The following is an 18,849-nucleotide window of genomic DNA, read 5'->3' as shown; positions in this document are numbered from 1 at the left end:
CACATTTTTGAGATGACTGTCGTAGTGACATTTGATATCTAGTCCCATTGTCAGGGTCTTAACCTGCAGTTTGGGGCTCAAACCGGCCGTTTGCTCAGGAAATTTTGGTGAGGTATCTGATGTAGCATAACACCCTCTTGCTGAACTAGTGTTTTGTTATTGTTCGACAGTATCTCGTTAATCTTCAGTATTAAGCCAGACCTGTGGCCATGATTTTCACATTGCAGCCTGTAATCATCAGCAGCGGTGATATACATCACACATATTATGTATTTCTAGTTAAAGGTGCTCGGTAAGAAGGACTCACCAATCCATCCAGTAACAAAGACAAGTCCGAAGTACGTGTAATTACAATGAGTGGACAAGAAATTCAGGTAAGGAACGTGTTTGCTTCAAAATGCCAGTTGGTACTGAGGTCGCTCAGGTCAGAGTGTTATTTAGTCTAAGATCACTCTTTGATCTTCAAACACACTGAACCCAGGGAGAGAAAATTGTGATAAAGAATCCCCTTAGCTTAGATTTATTCTCCAGACTGGGCTTGTTACCCATCTGACCTAGATTTAAGAGATTCGTATATAATTCTATCTGATCATTCGCGCAAGAATCAGCGGAGACGAACACTCACACACGCACAAAATACGACGCAGTACATGCTTAGGAAAACCTAATATTACGTTTAGTGCAGTTTACTCACTTTTGTAGAGATAACTCTTTCATAACACGTTTTTAGTGTCAGTACTAGTAACAGAGAACTCGGTTACATAAGCTTTCCGAGGGTTGTCACGCCATCCACCTCCAACACTGGGCAGGAATGCGTAACAAATGATACTAAGGGATATACCATCTAAAACCATTAGACGTCTGAGTTCTCCAAATGAAGTCGAGGTGCGCCAGCGAATGATGAGTTCCCTTGTGAGAACGTCCCCAATGTACAACCGACATTGGGGACATTTGGGAAAATTTCTTACGACAGAGTTAATTAGCTTTACGAACAAAAGTTACACCATTTATAGTTGGTTAAAATCCAAGCTAAGTTTGCCTTAAGATAACCTCTACTGTCAGCACATAATCCAGCCCCACCCTCATGCTTCGAGTAGTTCCGTCATCAGTCAGCGGTGTCAATTTTTCAAACGGCATAAGGAGGTTTATTTACTTAAGAAACGTACAAGCTCATTCAAATTACTGTCATCATGACAGGACGGAAAACACATGCACTGTAAGTACCTCCCGTTGTCCCATTCAAATTTTTGTATGGGACAACGGGAGGTACTTACAGTGTACGCTTTTTCTGTCCTGTCATGTTGCCACTATGTATCTTCGGATTTTTTTTGGTGCCCAAACGTGAGATAAATGCGTCAACCCCATAAAGATTATCATATGTGTTAGCTAGGCTAGAAGTCAATTACTAAAGAACTGAGAGAGTATTTTTATTATTCAAAGACCTCCAAGGCCGATGCTGAGGAGAAAAAGAGAGCTTTTGGCTTGACTTACCTCATCGATGAAAATCCGCCATGGTATATCTGCTTGTTGCTGGGTTTTCAGGTACGAAAGAAGTGATTGAAGTTAGCTCCACTGATTTCTGTCTCTTTAGACGGCGTTTTCTTATCGTAGGTCCGTCAGTGCAGTCATCAAACAAGTCTTCAAAGGCCAATAATCGGCCACATACCAACGATGAACGATTTGTAGGAGTTGATAAGGCCGGGGTGCACGGAGGCCTGGTGAAAGGGGTCAGTGACACGTAATGAGCATATATTCGAGGGAGAGACTGCGAGTCCCTGTGGTCAGTAGAATCTGGTCCAATTAACAAGTCACGAGTGTCTCAATTTTCCATTTGAATCGAAAAATCAAGACTGAAGATTCAGAACGTAATGTCTCGTAAAGAACTCTGAGCGAACTTGTAGTTAAAAAAAATGGGAGAGCATTGAAGAAGAAAGTGAGTTTTGTGACTCTGGAGAAAAGAGAACATCATATTACGACAGTAAACAGAGGAATACATAAGCAATTGAACAGATTTTCTTAATCAATGGGTAAAGGTTTATTTCGGGTAAAGGTTTATTTCACAAATAAATAAATGGCAGCCTTCTAAGGGGCTGAATTGCGTATTTACAAAAATTGTAATATCTAACAGTATGACTAATCTAAGAATAATAATAAGCCTAAAAGTGAAATTGAAAATATTAATATTAGAATCAATATTATGATTCTCCTTGTTTCAGCATTACCTTACAATGCTAGGAGGAACCTTGTCAATTCCCTTTATCCTTAGCGGTCCGATGTGTTTTGGTAGTAACACCCTTGCCATAAGTGAAGTTCTGAGCACGATACTTTTTGTTTCTGGAGTTGTCACTTTGTTGCAGTCAACCTTTGGAGCCAGGTAGGGATCAGTCGCTTTGCTATGATATGGTTGTACTTCCATATAATTTCTCCATGTACAAGTCTGTTTTCTATAGTGCTTAGCTATTTGATCTGCTTGGATTGATATGCTATGGAATTTGCTTCACAGTCTCTTGACATGTAAAAACAGATTCGAAGAGAACAATCTTGAGGAAATGTCAACAATTAAGGAACAATAGCGAAAATTTGTAACTCTAACTCGATTGGATTAAACTTTAACCATTGCTCAATTTCTCCGTCGTGGTGAAAATACAAAAGAAGGTTAGCATTGACCACTTTCAAAAATGGCTGCCGGATTAATATTCATTTGTTTAAATTTAAATTAGCCTTTCTGGCCTCGCTTGAGATAATGTATTATTTTGAATTTTGTACTGGAGAACGAGGCCAGAAAGGCTAATTTAAATTTAAACAAAAGAATATTAATCCGGTAGCCATTTATGAAAGTGGTCTATGATATTTCTAGCTTGCAAATGAGTTATGTAACAGCCCCTTGGGAGCGAAAGGTGTTAACTGTTTGGGGCTGAAATTTCTGTAGGTATGTGTCTCCGCCAGGCAAGTAGGCTGTTGTCACCTATTCAGTACAGACCAGTTCCAGTATTCTGGAACTCCGCTTTTTAAAAGGATTCTGGGATGTGGCTGAGGGGAGCTTCTTGAGTGACCGTCATTCCTCCTTCATTTGTCATATTATTCTGTTTTTTAAAAGCGGGTCTGATTAATCTATCCAGCATGAAAAATGTCACACCTAGCAAAACGCAGGCGGGGAATATCGACATGACAGTTGGGTTGACATATTGAGAGTGACACAGTTAAATACCCCCCTCCCACCACGTTTTAAAAACTCTTAGCCACCCTCCCTCCAGGGAAAGGTATCAGCTTGTTTTATTGAATCTTCTCAATCTGGGAATTGCAGGTTGCCAATCATTCAGGGCGGAGCTTTCTCTTTTCTCACACCAACTTTTGCCATTTTGTCTCTGCCTCAGTGGAACTGTGATAAACTTAAAGGTCAGTTCATTGCTTGGTTTTCGTAACAAACCAAATTAAAGTACCTTCCTTCACGATTAATTCATGGATGTAATTAACTGAAGAGATTTTACGTTATTATGTTTGCCAATTGGAATAAATACCAATTAATCATAAAGTAAATTGTTGAACGATCCAATTGAACGTTTATGTTCCGAAGCCCTTGCCAGTTCGTCCGTCTCTTTTACTCATGCTTGATGATTACAATGACAAACAGAATGACTTACAAATCGAAAAACTGGCTTTATGCACTAAGTTGATAATGTAAATTGGACACGAATGGTAGAGAGGTTCGAGCGTTAACCCTTCGTTTTTATTCGCTCTTACGAAGGACTAACGCTCGAAACGTCGCTTTAGCGGAATCTTTAGAAACTCTTTGCCGAGGCCAATTTTCATTATCAACTCAATTGATGAAACCAAATTATCTTGTTATGCTTCCCCATCGATGTAGTGCCAAAGTTTCTTTAGAAAAGTACCGCCTTTAGACGTACAGACAGACAGACAGATGCGTGGAAAAAGAGACAGAGAAACAGAAACGCAGATTGACAGACGCAAAAACTCGCGTAGATAAAGAGAAAGGAAGAGAGTGGCAAGCAAATGGTCTGATATCTCTCTCTACTGAACATTGTCTCTGTTTATCTCTGTTTTGCGAGGGACAATTCCTATCGGAAGACATTTAACAGACAAATTTGATCTAAAGTTAGCATTTGGATTTTAAAAGTATTTCCATTCTACGGTAAATCTAGTCACAATAATAAAGTTTAATCTAAGTATTCAGCTTTTTAGTCCTATATAAATTATCCCTCTTTTAAATGTCCTTGAGTTTTGCATCGCGCTAGTTTATAGATTGTACGATATATGTTTAAACCTCAATTGATGTTCAGATTTGCACGCTATAGGTAGATTTTGAAATAAATCTATGTATTTTAAAATTTATCGGAGATCTTACATTCTGTTCATCAGCCTGACTCAGCCAGTCTTTGAAGATTTTCTGATTGGTCTTAATATATATTTAATTACTTATTTATCTACATTTATATTTATTTATTTATTTATTTATTACAATACCAGAAATGTTCTATTTCTATATATGGTCAAATAATCTATAATAATCTATATATGGTCAAAATAACTTCTAAATCTGGCTACAGGTCATTTACCTATTCAGCTGCTAAACTATTTAACAACCTTGATCATGCCACAAAATGCTACCTGACACTTAAAGAGTTTGTAAATAACTATTGGCCTAAATAAATTGTAATAATCTATATAATTCGGCATCGTAGGTTTATTATTAACGGAACACGGGCAAAGGGTTATTTATTTATTTATCTATTTATTTTAATGTTTATATTGTATTAATATATATATTTGTGTGTGTATGTTTTTAATATTTTAGATGCACAGCTTCATTGTAAATAAGTGACTTAGTTTTATGGATTCTGTGCTTAATAAAGTATCTATCTATCTATTTATTTATTTTTTTTTTGTAAATCTGTCATCCAGCTTTTGTTTAGGTATTTGTAACCATCCTCCTATGGGCACACATTTATTTTATTAGATGCGTTCCTCGGAAATCAACTTACCTATTTCCTATATATACAATATCACTTTTCAGTTAGCTATAATTAACCATACAAGTGCTAAAACATGATGTTTTCTTTCAAAAGAAAATAGTAATTCAACAATAGAAATGTCCGATATCTGGAAGCCCGGCATGAGAGAGGTAAGAAAGTCGAAATGATTGACGAAACCGTAACCTTTCATGTCATCACTTTATTCTTATTTTTCAAAGCGATTCTGAAAAAAATAAATCATTTTTTTCACTAGATCCAAGGTGCTATAATGGTTTCATCATTATTTCAAATGTTGGTCGGCTTCACTGGAATCGTCGGTTTTCTTCTCCGTTTTATTGGACCGCTGACCATAGCACCTACGATCACTCTTGTGGGTCTGGCTCTTTTTAATGTAGCCGCAGAACACGCAGGTATCTATTTCTAACATCCGAACAGTGTCGAATGCGTTTTTGTTTTTTACTTACAGTAACCATCGATTAATATCTTAATTTACTTATTTGTTTTAATTTTTTAAAAAGGAAATCACTGGGGAATTTCAATGACGTAAGTATTACGCGGATTTGCACTGTCATGTTTTTTAAGGCTTCGCAACTCGATCTAATTCAAATAGACCCTTCCACAGTGTAGCAGAACTGGAAATTTCAATAACCGTGACCTGGTGCACTTACGCCACGAAAGTAGTTCTTTCCTCTGAATTTTAACCTTCATCTTCATTACATTGTAACTGTAGTAAGAAATAAGTACACTCTTTCTATTCATTGTGAACAATTATCCGTGCCAGCATGGATATTCCCTATTTAAAATTTTAAAATTATTTGCCATTTTTCAAACTAATAATGAGCTTTTAGCAAGTGCAAATTAAATGCAACTTCATAAGGCACATCTGTCTATATAGCAATATAATTATGATAATTCGTCAAATCCTTTTATGTATTGCAGGACAATCGTTTTAATTGCCTTGTTCTCACAATACCTTACCAAAATAAAGATTCCATTTCCTGGATACAGCAAAGATCGTGGAGGGTGTTACATTGGTCACTATCCGTTATTCAGATTGTTTCCAGTGAGTGTTACGTACCGTGGAATGCTGAGTGTCATTCAGGCTGAAATTTTGGGAAAATAGAACATGGCCATTTAATTTAGGGAATACGAGACAACTTATAGAAATAAGTACCAAACACTGAAACATTGACTTGTGGAGCTAATTCGTTTCCTATACCAAGAACACGTTTGCTTTCGGAAACATGTTGCAGTCCTTGAATAGGGTGGAGATCATTTATAGAACTGGGTACTATTTTTCAGTGCAAAATTGGCTCAGATAGCATCTTTAATAAATTTTTGGGAAACAGAGGATCTCGATAAATAGGCGCTGACCATGCAAACTGATTTAAATCCCCCAAGGAATGAGGATAAATGCAAGGCTCCCTCTCGATCTCATCTAGGATGCCGTGAATGCATCAAGTGATTGCATATGCCGATCTCGATAATGGGGGATGGAGGAGTGAATTGTATCTGCATCGAAAGATAGCGAGATTTGACTTGTGACCGTCAAATGCGCCAACTTCAGTGCTTAAAATTTCTTTGTGAGTCACCGCTGCTTTGTATCTTTTGTAAAGCACAACATTATTGTAATAACTGCCTACCGATTTTTACAGGTAATCCTTGCAATCGCTGTATCTTGGATAATTTGCGCCATCATCACTGCTGCGGGAGGTTTTCCCTCTGATCCTGACGTTCCTCAATACATGGCGAGGACTGATGCTAGAACTGCGGTGTTGAAAGAAGCCAAATGGTTCAGATTTCCCTACCCAGGTTAGTGCAGGACATGTCCATTATTCAGCGTCAATCATGTCCATTCTTCGTCTAATATGCATCACAAGTGAGTGTCCTCATTAACAGAATTCCTTGTTCCTTACCTTGAAAGCGACGCTGGCGGAAGGAATTATTTGTGTCTGATAATGTACATCTACATATTTTTTTCTTAAATTCCTCAATTTCGCGCCATGTTTTTAAAGACATGGTTATATTAAAGTACGAAGCTCCACTTTCATGTTGCTCTCTTTTCAGGTCAGTGGGGGACGCCTTCTGTTAGTGCCGCAGGGGTGTTTGGGATGCTTGCTGGCGTGCTGGCCTCCATTATCGAGTCCGTGGGTGATTACTACGCATGCGCGAGATTGGCAGGAGCACCGCCACCGCCAAAACACGCCGTAAACCGTGGAATCGGAATGGAAGGGCTAGGATGTCTCTTAGCTGGAGCTTTTGGTACCGGGAATGGTACAACATCATACAGTGAAAACGTGGGGGCCATCGGGATAACAAAGGTAAACTGAATCGATTTTGTTTATCTTCTAAAAAATGAAGAGGAAGTTTTCAAGAATATAAACGTTATAGTAAGACAGCCAGTCTACAATTACAATAAAAATTCGATACAATGAAGTGTCAGGAAACTTGCGAAATGAGAAGGGTTCTCTCTCATACCTAACATTGCTATTGCTTCGAAAATTAAGCTCGTTATACTGGCGTCCTCGTTACTGGCGCAAGGCCTTGTTTAAAACTATTTCCGTCAAGACTCAAACCACATCGCTTGGCCCCACTTGGTTGAGTTTACAAAACTATATACAAAATTAACTTTATGATGTCATAATTTTGATGTATTGTCAGGTTGGAAGCCTCCGTGTCATTCAGTTTGGCGCTTTGGTACTGATGGCTGTAGGTGTTCTCGGCAAATTTGGCGCGTTGTTCGTCTGCATCCCAGATCCCATCGTCGGTGGAGTGTTCATGGTCATGTTTGGTATGATAACCGCGGTTGGAATCTCCAATCTGCAGTTTGCTGACATGAATTCTTCCAGGAATCTGTTCATCGTTGGATTTTCTACTGTATTTGGATTGGGTCTGCCGTATTACATGAAAAATCACGATGACGCGATTAATACAGGTGATGTTTTATCAGAACATTGAAATCTCTTTGAATTAAATCAAATTTGACTGTTGCTATCACGCTAAATAGTACTCTTAGTTGGACAAAACCTGAATAAACCAATTGAATTTCTCTCTACTTTGAGCATTTTTCTGAACACTGTGTAAAAATATCGCAATTCGTGCATTGTGCTCAGAGTTTTTACTGACATTAACGGCATCATTTACCGTGTAGGTGTTTCAGAAATTGACCAAATCGTCACAGTGCTCTTCAAAACAAGTATGGCAGTAGGGTGCATCTCTGCTCTCATACTCGACAATACCATCCCTGGAACTGACGAGGAGCGCGGTATTAAGGCATGGAGGGAGCACCTATCAGATGATAGTGAGGGACAAATGGAGACAGCCTCCATTAAAGTCTATGACCTGCCGCTTGGTCTCAACCGCGTCACTAACTTCAAAGTGGCCAAGTATTTGCCTTTTCTACCGAACCACGAGGAGGAACATCAAGCAGCATACAATGTGGAAATGAACAGCGTTCATTAACTGTTAAAGCATTCTTTAGACAGCAAACAACGTCTCCAGTTATTTTTCTGGAAACTTCGGTGTTTTCATTAATTGGGTGTTCCCACACATATCTTGATTTATGAAATTGTTGATCTGTGTTTTAAAACTGAGTAACTTCTGTTACTGCGGATGATCATGAAAATCCGATTGAGGCATCTCTCCCGGTTTCTTTTGTAATAACGTACTAGAAAAGATTACGCGCGTCTGATTGGCTGAAAACGAGTGTGTTTTTCATGTAACACGTGCGTAAAGTTGCAACGCGCGCGTGTTGTCAACATTTTGTCTATCTTAACTTTCTGTAATGCCATTCATGTAAATTATTAACAAGTAACAGCAAGATTTCTCGTGCGATTTTGTGTAAACAAGCACTTGAAACATTTTTCGAAGACTACAAATTGCTCTCACCATACGGGCTCGTGCAATGTTGTTGTCTTTGAAAAATTTACTCGTGCTTATTAAAACCAAGTTGCGCTCGAAATCACGTTATTACCCATACTTAAATTCTCAACTTTTAGCTGGTTGAGCGACATGGGCTTTGAGAAATAAGTTAATTTGAATTTTGAGAAACTTCTAAACGATAGTTTCCCTCGTCCTTAAAAACGATAGTTTCCCTCGTCCTTAAAAAAAGAATTAATCATCCGCTAATTGTAGATTGTCGTGTTGGGTGACGAGCAGAGGTGTACCAAAATGTAAGAATACATCCTGGTTTTTAAGACTGTACTTAAAAGAAATTACTTTAAGTGTACAAATTGGAAAAAGATGAAGAAACGCAAATTCAATTTCTTGTCTTCCGTTCGTCCAACTGGTTTGCGCACCAGAGCTTGCACTTTTAATCTTCAAGTTCCCTACCCGCGGTCTAATTCTGGAAAGCGCACATTTGCTTACTCTGTTGCTACCCTTTTCAATTGCCTGGACAATGACCTTAAGCAAATAGTTTGTGTATTTCCTTCCTCTATTACTTTTTCATCTAGATTAAATAATTTAAGCATAAACTTCTTATATTATTCCTTAAGTTTGTTGGTAATGTTTCTCATCTTGAAGAATTAATGTGTTGTGGGTGTCTTTTTCTCTTTACTGTAACTGTATTAGAAGGTAATTAAGGTTTATCACCTTACATCTATGTTGAACCAAATATTTGTATGGTTTTAGTTTCTCTTGTAAAAAGTCGTATATTGCTGATTAGGCATTGTTTTATATGTGTATTTTGCATTGTTGTGAAGGCCGTAAGTTAGATAACTCATTGGGTTAATTACGTCACCTTTGTTAAATAAAGAATATTGTTGTTGTTGTTGTATTAAATTTAGGATATCAGTTTGAAAAAATCACCCTGAATGGTTCTATATCTACAGGTCTTAGGAGCTCTGACAATTTATTGAACCTATGGTGGTATCGTAACGATTGCTTTTACACTTTGCCGTGATATAGGTGGCCGTGAATATTTCTCCTTGGGAAAAAGATGTTCCAGCAAGTTGTGAATGATAAGCTATGATAAATTGCTATTGCTTGCTTTTCGCGAAGCTCAGCTTAGCTAAATACCTCCCTTCAGTGATATCTTTACTTCCAAGAGTGTCACCAGAGGAGAGAGAGGGATAAAAAAAATACTGAAAAAAAGGGAAACATAAAAGTAAACGATTCTGAAGATCTCATACAAGATAAGGCAGTATAAAAAGTTTATAATCTTTTGTGAAGGATTAATAACGAGTTCACTTTTCCAAAAGGTGACTTTATCGTCGGAAGACAATAATAGAATATGTAAAAGCCGCGACCCGTTGTGACCCTCATAGGAAAGGCTTAAAACTTGATCTGGGCACATTTATAAAAGCCTCCATTTAATAATTATAAAACTACCTGACCTGGCTCAGTTCGTTTTTGTTATCAAAATCCATCATGGTGGTTGAAGTAGCTTTAAACTTGAAAAAGGATCCTACGTAAGTATATACTTGATGCATGAAAATTCACGACAGAAAGAATGAAACAGCTGAGTCGGTCTGTTCATTCGATTTCTTTGCGAGGCTACTTAAGTTCACCGGAAAAATGCACTAGCTTGAAATGAAACAAAGTAAATCGCTGTTGGGTAGACCAATTGCCAATAGGCCTTTTGCAGCTAGAGATCACGTGCTTAGATACCGCATAGCAACGCCATACTGGAGAGCAAGCACTCCAGTGATCTCAGACAGTATAGAGGTCACAGAGGTCTGCATTCAAACAAAGAATACAGCGGATAACAGGTCAAAAGGTATCCCAATTCGAGAAAGCCAGTAAGAAGTAATCAACAGCTTCCCCGGAGTGTATCAGCAGCAAAATCACACCAAAATTCGTTTTGCGCTGATACACTCCAAGGAAGCTGCTGATTAAAACTTACAAGATTTCTTGAATTGGGATACCCTTTAACTTGTTATCCGCTGTATTCTTTGTTTGAATGCAGACCTCTGTGATCTCTATTTTGTCGGAGATCACTGGAGTGCTTGCTCTCCAGTATGGCGTTGCTATGCGGTATCTAAGCACGTGATCTCTAACTGCAAAAGGCCTATTGAGAATCTAAAGTAATTGGGAGTGCTCTAGTTTGCCTAGGAGAGGCGCGGTGGCCTTATGGTTAGGCGGATCAAATGGTCTGGGCTCGTAAACGGACTTAATGTAGTTTGCCTGAAACTCACGCTTTTCTTTTCACCAAACAGATGCAAAATCAAACCCATTGGATACTTGATTGCATAGTATTCTCTCAGGTAGTTTGCTTCCGTAATAACAAAGTCTTTTTGAAACATTGTCTTGATTGCCCACTTTCATCAATTCGCTAAATGCTTGAGAAATTCGATTGAATCCTCGCCTTTAAAAGTTGTACACAAGGAAAATGAGCCTAGAATACACACCTAACCCATACTTTCTCCTTTTATTTTTAACAGTCTCAACATGTATTGCAAACACCAACACCTTTAATAAAATTAAAACGAAAAAAAACAAAACAAAAAAAAAAAACAATCGTTCCTAGCAAACTAAACATAAATGCCCCATTGTTCCTCATTCTATGTTATCATGAAAAGCCCAGTATTTGAAAACCAACGCGATTAACAAGTAGTGATCCTGAACTCAGTTGTAGCATGCAATGTTCAAACACTTGTCACAGTGATCTGACCAATGTGACGTCGATTGGAGAAATTGTTATTGCGCGTGCCCATGTAACAGTACTCCCCAGGCTTCTTGATGCGGAAACATGGCGGGTTGCAGGAGGGTGGGGCATTGTTAAGTTCGTCATCCAGTGCTTTGTTACGGGCTAAACATCCCCAATTGAGGTGAAGGTTTAACAAGTAGCCGTCAAATTCGTCAACGTAGTCAACTACTTCAAGAGGGAGACTGGCACAGGATTTCGGCGCCAAAGTTCTGCACCCTTCCTTAATCCAACACACGTTTGTGCGATCCGTACCTAAAGAAAAACCCACGAACTTATTAGTGACCTTTGGACGTGATTCCTTCTTTTTTTTTTACTTAGTCTTGTTTTGCAGCGAACTTTAAAGTATGTGTTTCCTCACTAAACTTTCCCAGCTACATTTGCTTAAATTTTCCGGAAAGGAAGTCTATAAGCGATTAATAAGGAATGCCGATGAAGAGAACTCTTTCACATTTCTGGGTCCATTTATTCTCATCCAAGGTCATTGCTGCAGCATCCGCATGTAATGACCATCGTTGCTCTTACTATTAATAATTGTGATAAATATGTCCATAATTTTCTTACCTGCTGTTCCTTGTCCAGCATAGTCATGAGGATTGTTATTTGAACCTAACAAACGATGTAAATAGCACATAATAATCATTGTTGTAGTTTTGGTTTAGCTTTTGAAGTATTTACAACATAACTTCCATAAGGGTACAGTCTTGAAATGCCTTTACAACACTGGTACAACCTCAGCAAAAGAGCAAGTGAGTATAAATCAACCTGAGTGAAAGGCTATAAATTATCGTGGAGAAGAATTTAGAAAAGTGTGAAACAAAAGGGAAGGAGGACAGCCGAAGACTGGGAAGTTAAATTGCTTGCTATTTTGGCTTAAGTGTGTTATTTTTTGGTGAAAGCAAGATAAAATGATGGGAAACATTGTCCTATTATTTCATCTTGGAGAGAGTGAAGCTACGTTTCAATTCAACTTAAACTAAAGATTTTCCTTCGTACCCGACCACACAAAACACACGATTTCCTCTGTTGTGACAGTAATGCGTTCAGGAAAAAAACGATATTCCATGGCAGGGTAGGTCTGAACAATATTTCCTCTCTTTCCAATCCCCCCGATGTATCGAATTTTGCGATGCCGGTGTTCCGGTTGCAAAAGGTTTCGAGGTTTAAGAATGATCACATGACTTCTGTCTTGAAAGGTTCTGCCGACCTGTGCGGTGTTCAAAGCTAGCTGGAGGTCGGTTTTATTATCAATGGCTTTTGTCGTCGGGTTATTGGCCAATCTGGAAATACAGTGATAACCGTTACACATTGCCCATAGTGTTGCTCCCAAGATGGCTAAAACTGGACATATAACTATCAAATAGCGTATCAAATATAACTATCAAATAGCAGCCATTCATTACATCAAATGTCATCTTCTTTTATATCATTCGAAATTACGTTGCTTTAATGAAGAATTTATCGGGAGTGATTGTTATTTTCAGGCTTTCTAAAACTGCATAGTTAGAGCTTAAAAAATTCTTTTACAAATAGAATGTAGCAATCCTCAATTCGATTTCATATCAATAATGTTAAAGTGTACCTTTTTCAGTTGCACGGGACATGAGGACATTAGTGATCTTGGTTTATCTCCTTACTATATCTCACACTTCATATGTAGGCAAAACAACTATCGTTATTTTCCACCCTATTTTTCTTTCGAATCCATTCATATTTTCGATTCATCACTCCTATTTCGTTTCCGTTGAAATCCGCGCGGGGCTGATTCTCTATCATAATCCAGACTCGAATAAATTCCTCTTCTCTCATGTAGCCAAGATAAAGAGAAGCAATAATATAATTATGATAATATTTATTGATTTGTATTGCGCAAATATCAATCCAGAGTAAAAAATTTTCATCTGCGCATTACATTGACTCAACAAAATCCTGAAATCCTAAACATATTCCAATTAACAAAAAGTCTAACTAATTAATCTTTAAATCGTCCATTTTACAGTTTTCTGCTTGGTTGCCAAGCCTTTGAACAGGAGTGAGGCTAAGGGTGACCTTGTTATGATACAGACTCCTCTGTTTTTCAAATGTAAATTACTTTGTTATCATGCTAACTAGATACAGGACCCTATCACAACAAGGTGACCTTCAGCCTCACTCCAAATCAAAGGCTTGGCAACTAAGTACACAACTGTAAAATGGCCTACTGCACAAACGAGTAGTACCTTGTGTGGTGATCGAAGTGTTTCTGAAGAGGCTTGATTTAGTGTGTGTTTGTAACAATAGAATGTCTCCTTAATTCCTGAATAATTCAAGTATCAAGAGAACTTTATATTGACACTTACCGGTGATTATCATTAGCATCGAAATCCCTTGGTGCATCAGAAGTTGTGATGTTGTATCTGAAAAAAGGGTATATGTATATAATTCTATATAGTAGGCTTAGGAACTTAGTTCTAATTTTAATTTTAGCTTTGGAAAAGTAATGTGGGTAGCAGTTATATTCATATAGCGGCAATTTGCTGTGGTTTTATTTTTTAGTGCATACTTGAGTAGCAGGGATGGCACAGAGCTGAGAACGCTCGCCTGCTACCACTGTGGCCCATGTTCGGATCTAGCGTCGCATGTGAGTTAAGTTTGCTGTTGATTGTCGTCCTTGCTCCGAGGGTTTGTCTACTGGTCCTCCGGTGTTCCTCCCTCCATAAAACTAACACTCCAAAATATAATTCGACCTTGTTTATATTGGTTAATTAAATTCAAAATTTCACTCTTTGCTTTGATGTTATTATCACCTTTATTGTCTTTTAAATCTTAACTTAGAACTGTTCCCCAGTCAGTTTTTTTTCAAAATTTACAGCCTACTGAATCGTTAAGTTATATATCTACCCAAGGTATGTTACAGTTTTTGCGCCATTTCTTGAATTTGGTTCTCCTCGTGACCATACAAACTGATGCAGCTTTTGTTAATTTATCCATTCCTGTTAAAATTTGAAATTTTTCGAAAAGCAAAGGTGACTGTGATGTCTCAGTGGAAAGCAGTATCCAAAATGCATAACATTTCAAAAGCAGTCACAGTCGACTCCCGATAACTTGAACCCTCCCTTACTCGAACGTAGCACAAACTCGAACTAAAATCGATTTCCCCTGGATATCCGATATACATTTACTGCAATTTTACTAACGGTAACTCGAACCTCCCGTTAGTTTGAAGTGAATTTTCGTTTCCGTTCAAGTAATTCTCTATATATTTTTGCCCTCGATAACTCAAACCACGATGTTGTTCGCTTTGAAAACTGCAAAGTTCAAAGTACCACAACCTTGGTACTTTACCTCTCCTATTGCTTCACTTTGTTTTGTTTCACACCACGTCACGTTGTGATTTCTGCAGAATTTTATTGTTCCATTTTCAATCGACTTTATAATTAAATTTGATTTTAATGTATACTGTATGAATAGAAAAGAAAATAGAACAACAGTTAACTCTCATCTGTATTCTTTTTTTCTTATTACTGCTCCTTTGTTTTTAAATCCCGTTTTCAATTTCCCGCGAAGGTACGAGTTGTCGGGAGTCGGCTGCGTGTTCATCTTCCTTACCTTATCCGTATAACACAACGTTGTGTTGTGTTAGATGGAAAGCAAGGGACCTTCCATTTGTAAGAAGAAAACTTGCCTTCCATGTTAATTCCGTTGTGGTTGACGACAGTCGATGGAGCATATATCACATCAGGAGGTCTGTGGAGAAGAACATACTGTTTCTTGTTATCACATCCTTGTGAGATCTTGTGCGCTTCGTATGGCAGGCCTTTTGCCAGCTTCATGTCATCGAAACCGTGACAAGTGCTCAAAACTCCAGCAGTCTTCTCCAAGTAATTCGTGATGAATCTTGTCCAATTCCCTCCAGCCGCTTTACACTTGTCCTTGGTGATGTATTTGGCAGCACATTTTTTAGCAGTAACACCTTGGTTGTCTGGGGGGCAGTCAGTGTGATCTTTTAGCCCTTTTGGCATGATGCACATGTCTGAAAAGGAGAGTAAGAAGTAAGTCTCGGAAGAAGGGAGACGATCAGTAAGAAAGAGTTTGGCAGCTAAAATGTCTTACATTTTAGCCCATAGTAAGGGCTATTAACATATTTCTTCATCTGTTCCTCAGTCGTTTTATCGCTGACAAGGATAGCGATGTCCTTCCATGGTGTGGGTCCCCAGTATGGATAGTAATCGCGTTCTTCAGGGACTTCCAGGCCCCTTATGGTGCCTGCCGCATTCTGCCGTGTGTAAATTGATAAATCGCCAGCAAGCTGTTGGTCAGCGGTAAACAAGCCTATAACGGATGAAAAATGTTCTGTTTTAAAGAACAGATCGACTCTTGATTCATTTCACGCTGATTTGATATTTTGAAAGACAAATTTCTAGTTTTTCGATGTCTTTATACTTTTCTGGATTTGCAAGATCGTTGCCGTAGAAATTTTTGCCCTTGGGCAAAGACCTTATGAATACTAAACCAAGAGACACAGAGAAAAAGGGAAAGAAAAAAAAGACAGCAATCCTACCTTTGTTTCTATGTCTGCGATAATAAGCCTGATAGTAATTGTAAGGCTCATGAAGTCCCAGTTGTTTTGAAATATAACTTGACTCTTGAGTGTGGTCAGAAAATGTTTGAGACCCACTTGTTTCACCGTTGCGAATGGTGTGATATTGGTAGTCGGTACCCGCATCACCAGTGGGCATCTTGCCTCCCGGGAACGGCTGGCACATAAACTGTAAGATAACCTGTGTTTCCACCCAGTCGTCAGTTTTTGGTCCTGTTCCATGTTGATTTGTCCACATAATGTCCACTTCAGTTTCCGCATTTGAGGAGCACCCACTCATGTAAAATTCCTGAAAAACAAATGCAGATTGATATATTCAGCCCTGTTAAAAAGATGATCCTTGAAATAAATGTTGAGTGTTTGATTATTTAAAGTAAAGAGTGATAGTAGCACGAATATTCTATTTTTAATTATGATTTCAAGAATACGATTTAAAAGGACACCGTTGGCACTTATTTTTTCCTTGCTTACCATTGGTTCTTGTCTGCTTTCAACGATAGTGTCTCCGGGGTTATCATCATATTTGTCACCCACATTGTATCCGCAGTTGTCATTGTTCTAGAACGAAAGAAAGAGATGATTGTGCGACTCGAAAGTTCTGAATCTACTAAGAAAGAAGATAAGTTGGACTGAATGGAGGTAAAATATAAAGCGCATCTTGACCACTAAGGACAAAAGTCTTTACTGCTATCCCTCAGAAACTGAAACTTTGAAAGACACGTATTCAAGATTTTCCAAGTTACCTTTCGACGCCTCCGTGAGAAAGCAGACTTGTATGTTACAGTCCTTGGAATTGTTGATCGGGTTTTCTTAAAATAAATACTCTTTTCAAAACTTATAGCCTTTCTTGCTATTGATTCAGACCCTATTTGTTTTTTATTTAGCTATGCATGTTTTCAATCCAAAATCTTTGATAAAATTTTCACCACAGAAATATATCTTATGTTTACTCCCGTCATTTTCCTTCAACATCATGAAAAAGTGTGGTTGTCATTTTCATTTAATTTTTTGATTTGAAAGCAATGTTTGCTTGAGACTATAACTTGATTGTACCAGGTAAAAGTCCTGAAAAGGGGTGATCTGACTGTAAAAGAAGTGACTTTAGAAAGCTTGTCTATGGGTGCGGACTGGAATCTGATCATGCCAGATTATTGAGGTAACTCATGTAAAACAACCGAGTAGTTCACATAGCTGTATCTTCTCCTGGACAGTCTCATACCACAAGATAACTAAAAATTGTATCTTTATTTCGCAGACCTACTGTAGCAGCTAACTTGGAAGTAAAGCTATCAATGGCAATAATTGACCGTGCTTTTGTCAAGTTAGAATTTTTTTTCATTTTTCTTTGTGCCCTGAACCTCTAAGTTTCAGGTGCAACCTGTGCTGTATGTGAATGAGGAACATTTTTCAATTTATTTTTATTGATAATTGTTTTTGAGAGGGAGACCTGGCTGACCTTGTTCCTACTTGTCTTTGATTTCTTTTACAACATAATTATGTATATCTATATTTTATTTGAAGCTTGTGAAAGAAGATAAAAAATCGGATAAGGGCGGCTACCTGTGAATCAAAGAGTCTGGCGTTGTTTGTAACACCTGCATTAGCGCCATTCAAGCGATTGTTGGATCCTGGCGGGAAGTGCATGTATAAGTCTGACATGCAAGGCTCCATATGAACAATAAGGAGACAAACCAAGACCAGTGGTTTCATCATGACTGGCGAAATTGAGAGAAATAAACTTTGAAATTACTAATCTGGAATTAAATTGAAGGTTTTAAAGTTTATTCTTAAGTAAAGCAGTGATCTTCGCAGGTAAAGAGCAAATTAAGCAATGCAGAAAAATAAAAATTCAATATCAAAAATGAAATTGCAGTACGAATTATGATATATTATTTTGTTAAAGAAAATCTTCTTAAAGCTTGAACTATAAATATATTTATATATATATATAAATAAATAACAAATGATATAAATAAATAAGTCCTTCATTCCTTACCTTATGTCTTTCTAAACGAAGTGTTTAAAACTGCTATAAGATTCAATGAAATAAAAGGTCTAACACCGATCTAAACTGTTTCGAACTCATCAGAAATCTGCCCAACATGCTCTCAGGGAGCAATGCTATGGGTAAAATATCCAGAGAAGAGCAATGTTTCCATTGGTTGTTGTTGACATTATGAGCTCCTTGATTTATTGCGATAGAGAAATGTCAGGGAGAAATTTATTGGCCAATACCTCAATGTTATTCGTTGTTGTTCCCAGTTTTATTTTCTTGATATCTTTGGTTATTCGTTTCCTCTAAGTCTTCGGATAGCTTTTTAACGTCTACCACTTTTATGCTCACAGTACATCAATTAGGTCTAAATTCTCCTTTGCCACGACAACGGCAGTTTCTACCAAAAGACCTCATGAATTATACCATAGATGGAAGGTAAAATATACGAATCACGTGCTGTTGCTCATAGAAACTTTGCATGCAACATGATATGTAGAGAAAAGTGTCTTTCGTCTAATTTATTACACAGACACGACTTAGACGGAATGGCAGACATAAAGAATGCAGTGAAAATTAAACTCATTAACAGAAACGAAAACCCGAAATATGCCGAGATTATGCTGAGTGTGAACATCGA

At 37.9% G+C, this 18,849-nt stretch overlaps 2 protein-coding genes across 4 annotated transcripts; one reads left to right on the top strand and one right to left on the bottom strand.

Moving 5' to 3' along the window:
* The first annotated feature begins 129 nt into the window (after positions 1–129).
* Positions 130–9,762, top strand: LOC111328521 (solute carrier family 23 member 2). 3 transcript variants are annotated; one of them, XM_022932978.2, is made up of 13 exons: positions 246–374; positions 1,441–1,542; positions 1,612–1,727; positions 2,217–2,374; positions 3,305–3,396; positions 5,085–5,140; positions 5,245–5,401; positions 5,510–5,534; positions 5,931–6,054; positions 6,647–6,803; positions 7,059–7,312; positions 7,653–7,926; positions 8,143–9,762. In XM_022932978.2, exons 2-13 carry the CDS (start codon positions 1,512–1,514, stop codon positions 8,451–8,453), a joined length of 1,755 nt encoding a protein of 584 aa, XP_022788713.2. In that variant the 5' UTR covers positions 246–374; positions 1,441–1,511; the 3' UTR covers positions 8,454–9,762. The 3 variants fall into 3 exon arrangements, with proteins under 3 accessions (XP_022788715.1, XP_022788713.2, XP_088598089.1); XM_022932980.2 differs by lacking the exon at positions 1,612–1,727 and having other exon boundaries at positions 130–374; XM_088741963.1 differs by lacking the exons at positions 246–374; positions 1,441–1,542 and having other exon boundaries at positions 1,563–1,727; positions 2,267–2,374.
* A 1,580-nt stretch (positions 9,763–11,342) lies between these two features.
* Positions 11,343–18,364, bottom strand: LOC111328520 (protein DD3-3). The gene is made up of 10 exons (XM_022932975.2): positions 18,213–18,364; positions 17,777–17,931; positions 16,688–16,774; positions 16,178–16,505; positions 15,730–15,948; positions 15,226–15,649; positions 13,977–14,033; positions 12,634–12,917; positions 12,202–12,246; positions 11,343–11,892 (listed from the first exon to the last, which is right to left on the bottom strand). Exons 2-10 carry the CDS (start codon positions 17,927–17,929, stop codon positions 11,579–11,581), a joined length of 1,911 nt encoding a protein of 636 aa, XP_022788710.1. The 5' UTR covers positions 17,930–17,931; positions 18,213–18,364; the 3' UTR covers positions 11,343–11,578.
* Between the last annotated feature and the right edge of the window lie 485 nt (positions 18,365–18,849).

Source organism: Stylophora pistillata, chromosome 12 (genome assembly GCF_964205215.1).
Source record: "Stylophora pistillata chromosome 12, jaStyPist1.2, whole genome shotgun sequence".
NCBI classification, from domain to species: Eukaryota; Metazoa; Cnidaria; class Anthozoa; order Scleractinia; family Pocilloporidae; genus Stylophora; species Stylophora pistillata.
This window is presented reverse-complemented; position numbering and strand designations above follow the sequence as displayed.

Excerpts from the sequence above, each read along its gene's own strand:
- LOC111328520 (XM_022932975.2), bottom strand. The coding sequence starts at position 17,929 with ATGATGAAACCACTGGTCTTGGTTTGTCTCCTTATTGTTCATATGGAG. Across the intron at positions 15,949-16,177 it reads TCGCAGACATAGAAACAAAG|GCTTGTTTACCGCTGACCAA; the intron begins GTAGGATTGCTG and ends CATCCGTTATAG. Across the intron at positions 14,034-15,225 it reads CGTTGTGTTATACGGATAAG|ATACAACATCACAACTTCTG; the intron begins GTAAGGAAGATG and ends CCCTTTTTTCAG.
- LOC111328521 (XM_022932978.2), top strand. The coding sequence starts at position 1,512 with ATGGTATATCTGCTTGTTGCTGGGTTTTCAG. Across the intron at positions 1,728-2,216 it reads ACGGAGGCCTGGTGAAAGGG|CATTACCTTACAATGCTAGG; the intron begins GTCAGTGACACG and ends TCCTTGTTTCAG. Across the intron at positions 3,397-5,084 it reads GAACTGTGATAAACTTAAAG|AAAATAGTAATTCAACAATA; the intron begins GTCAGTTCATTG and ends TTCTTTCAAAAG.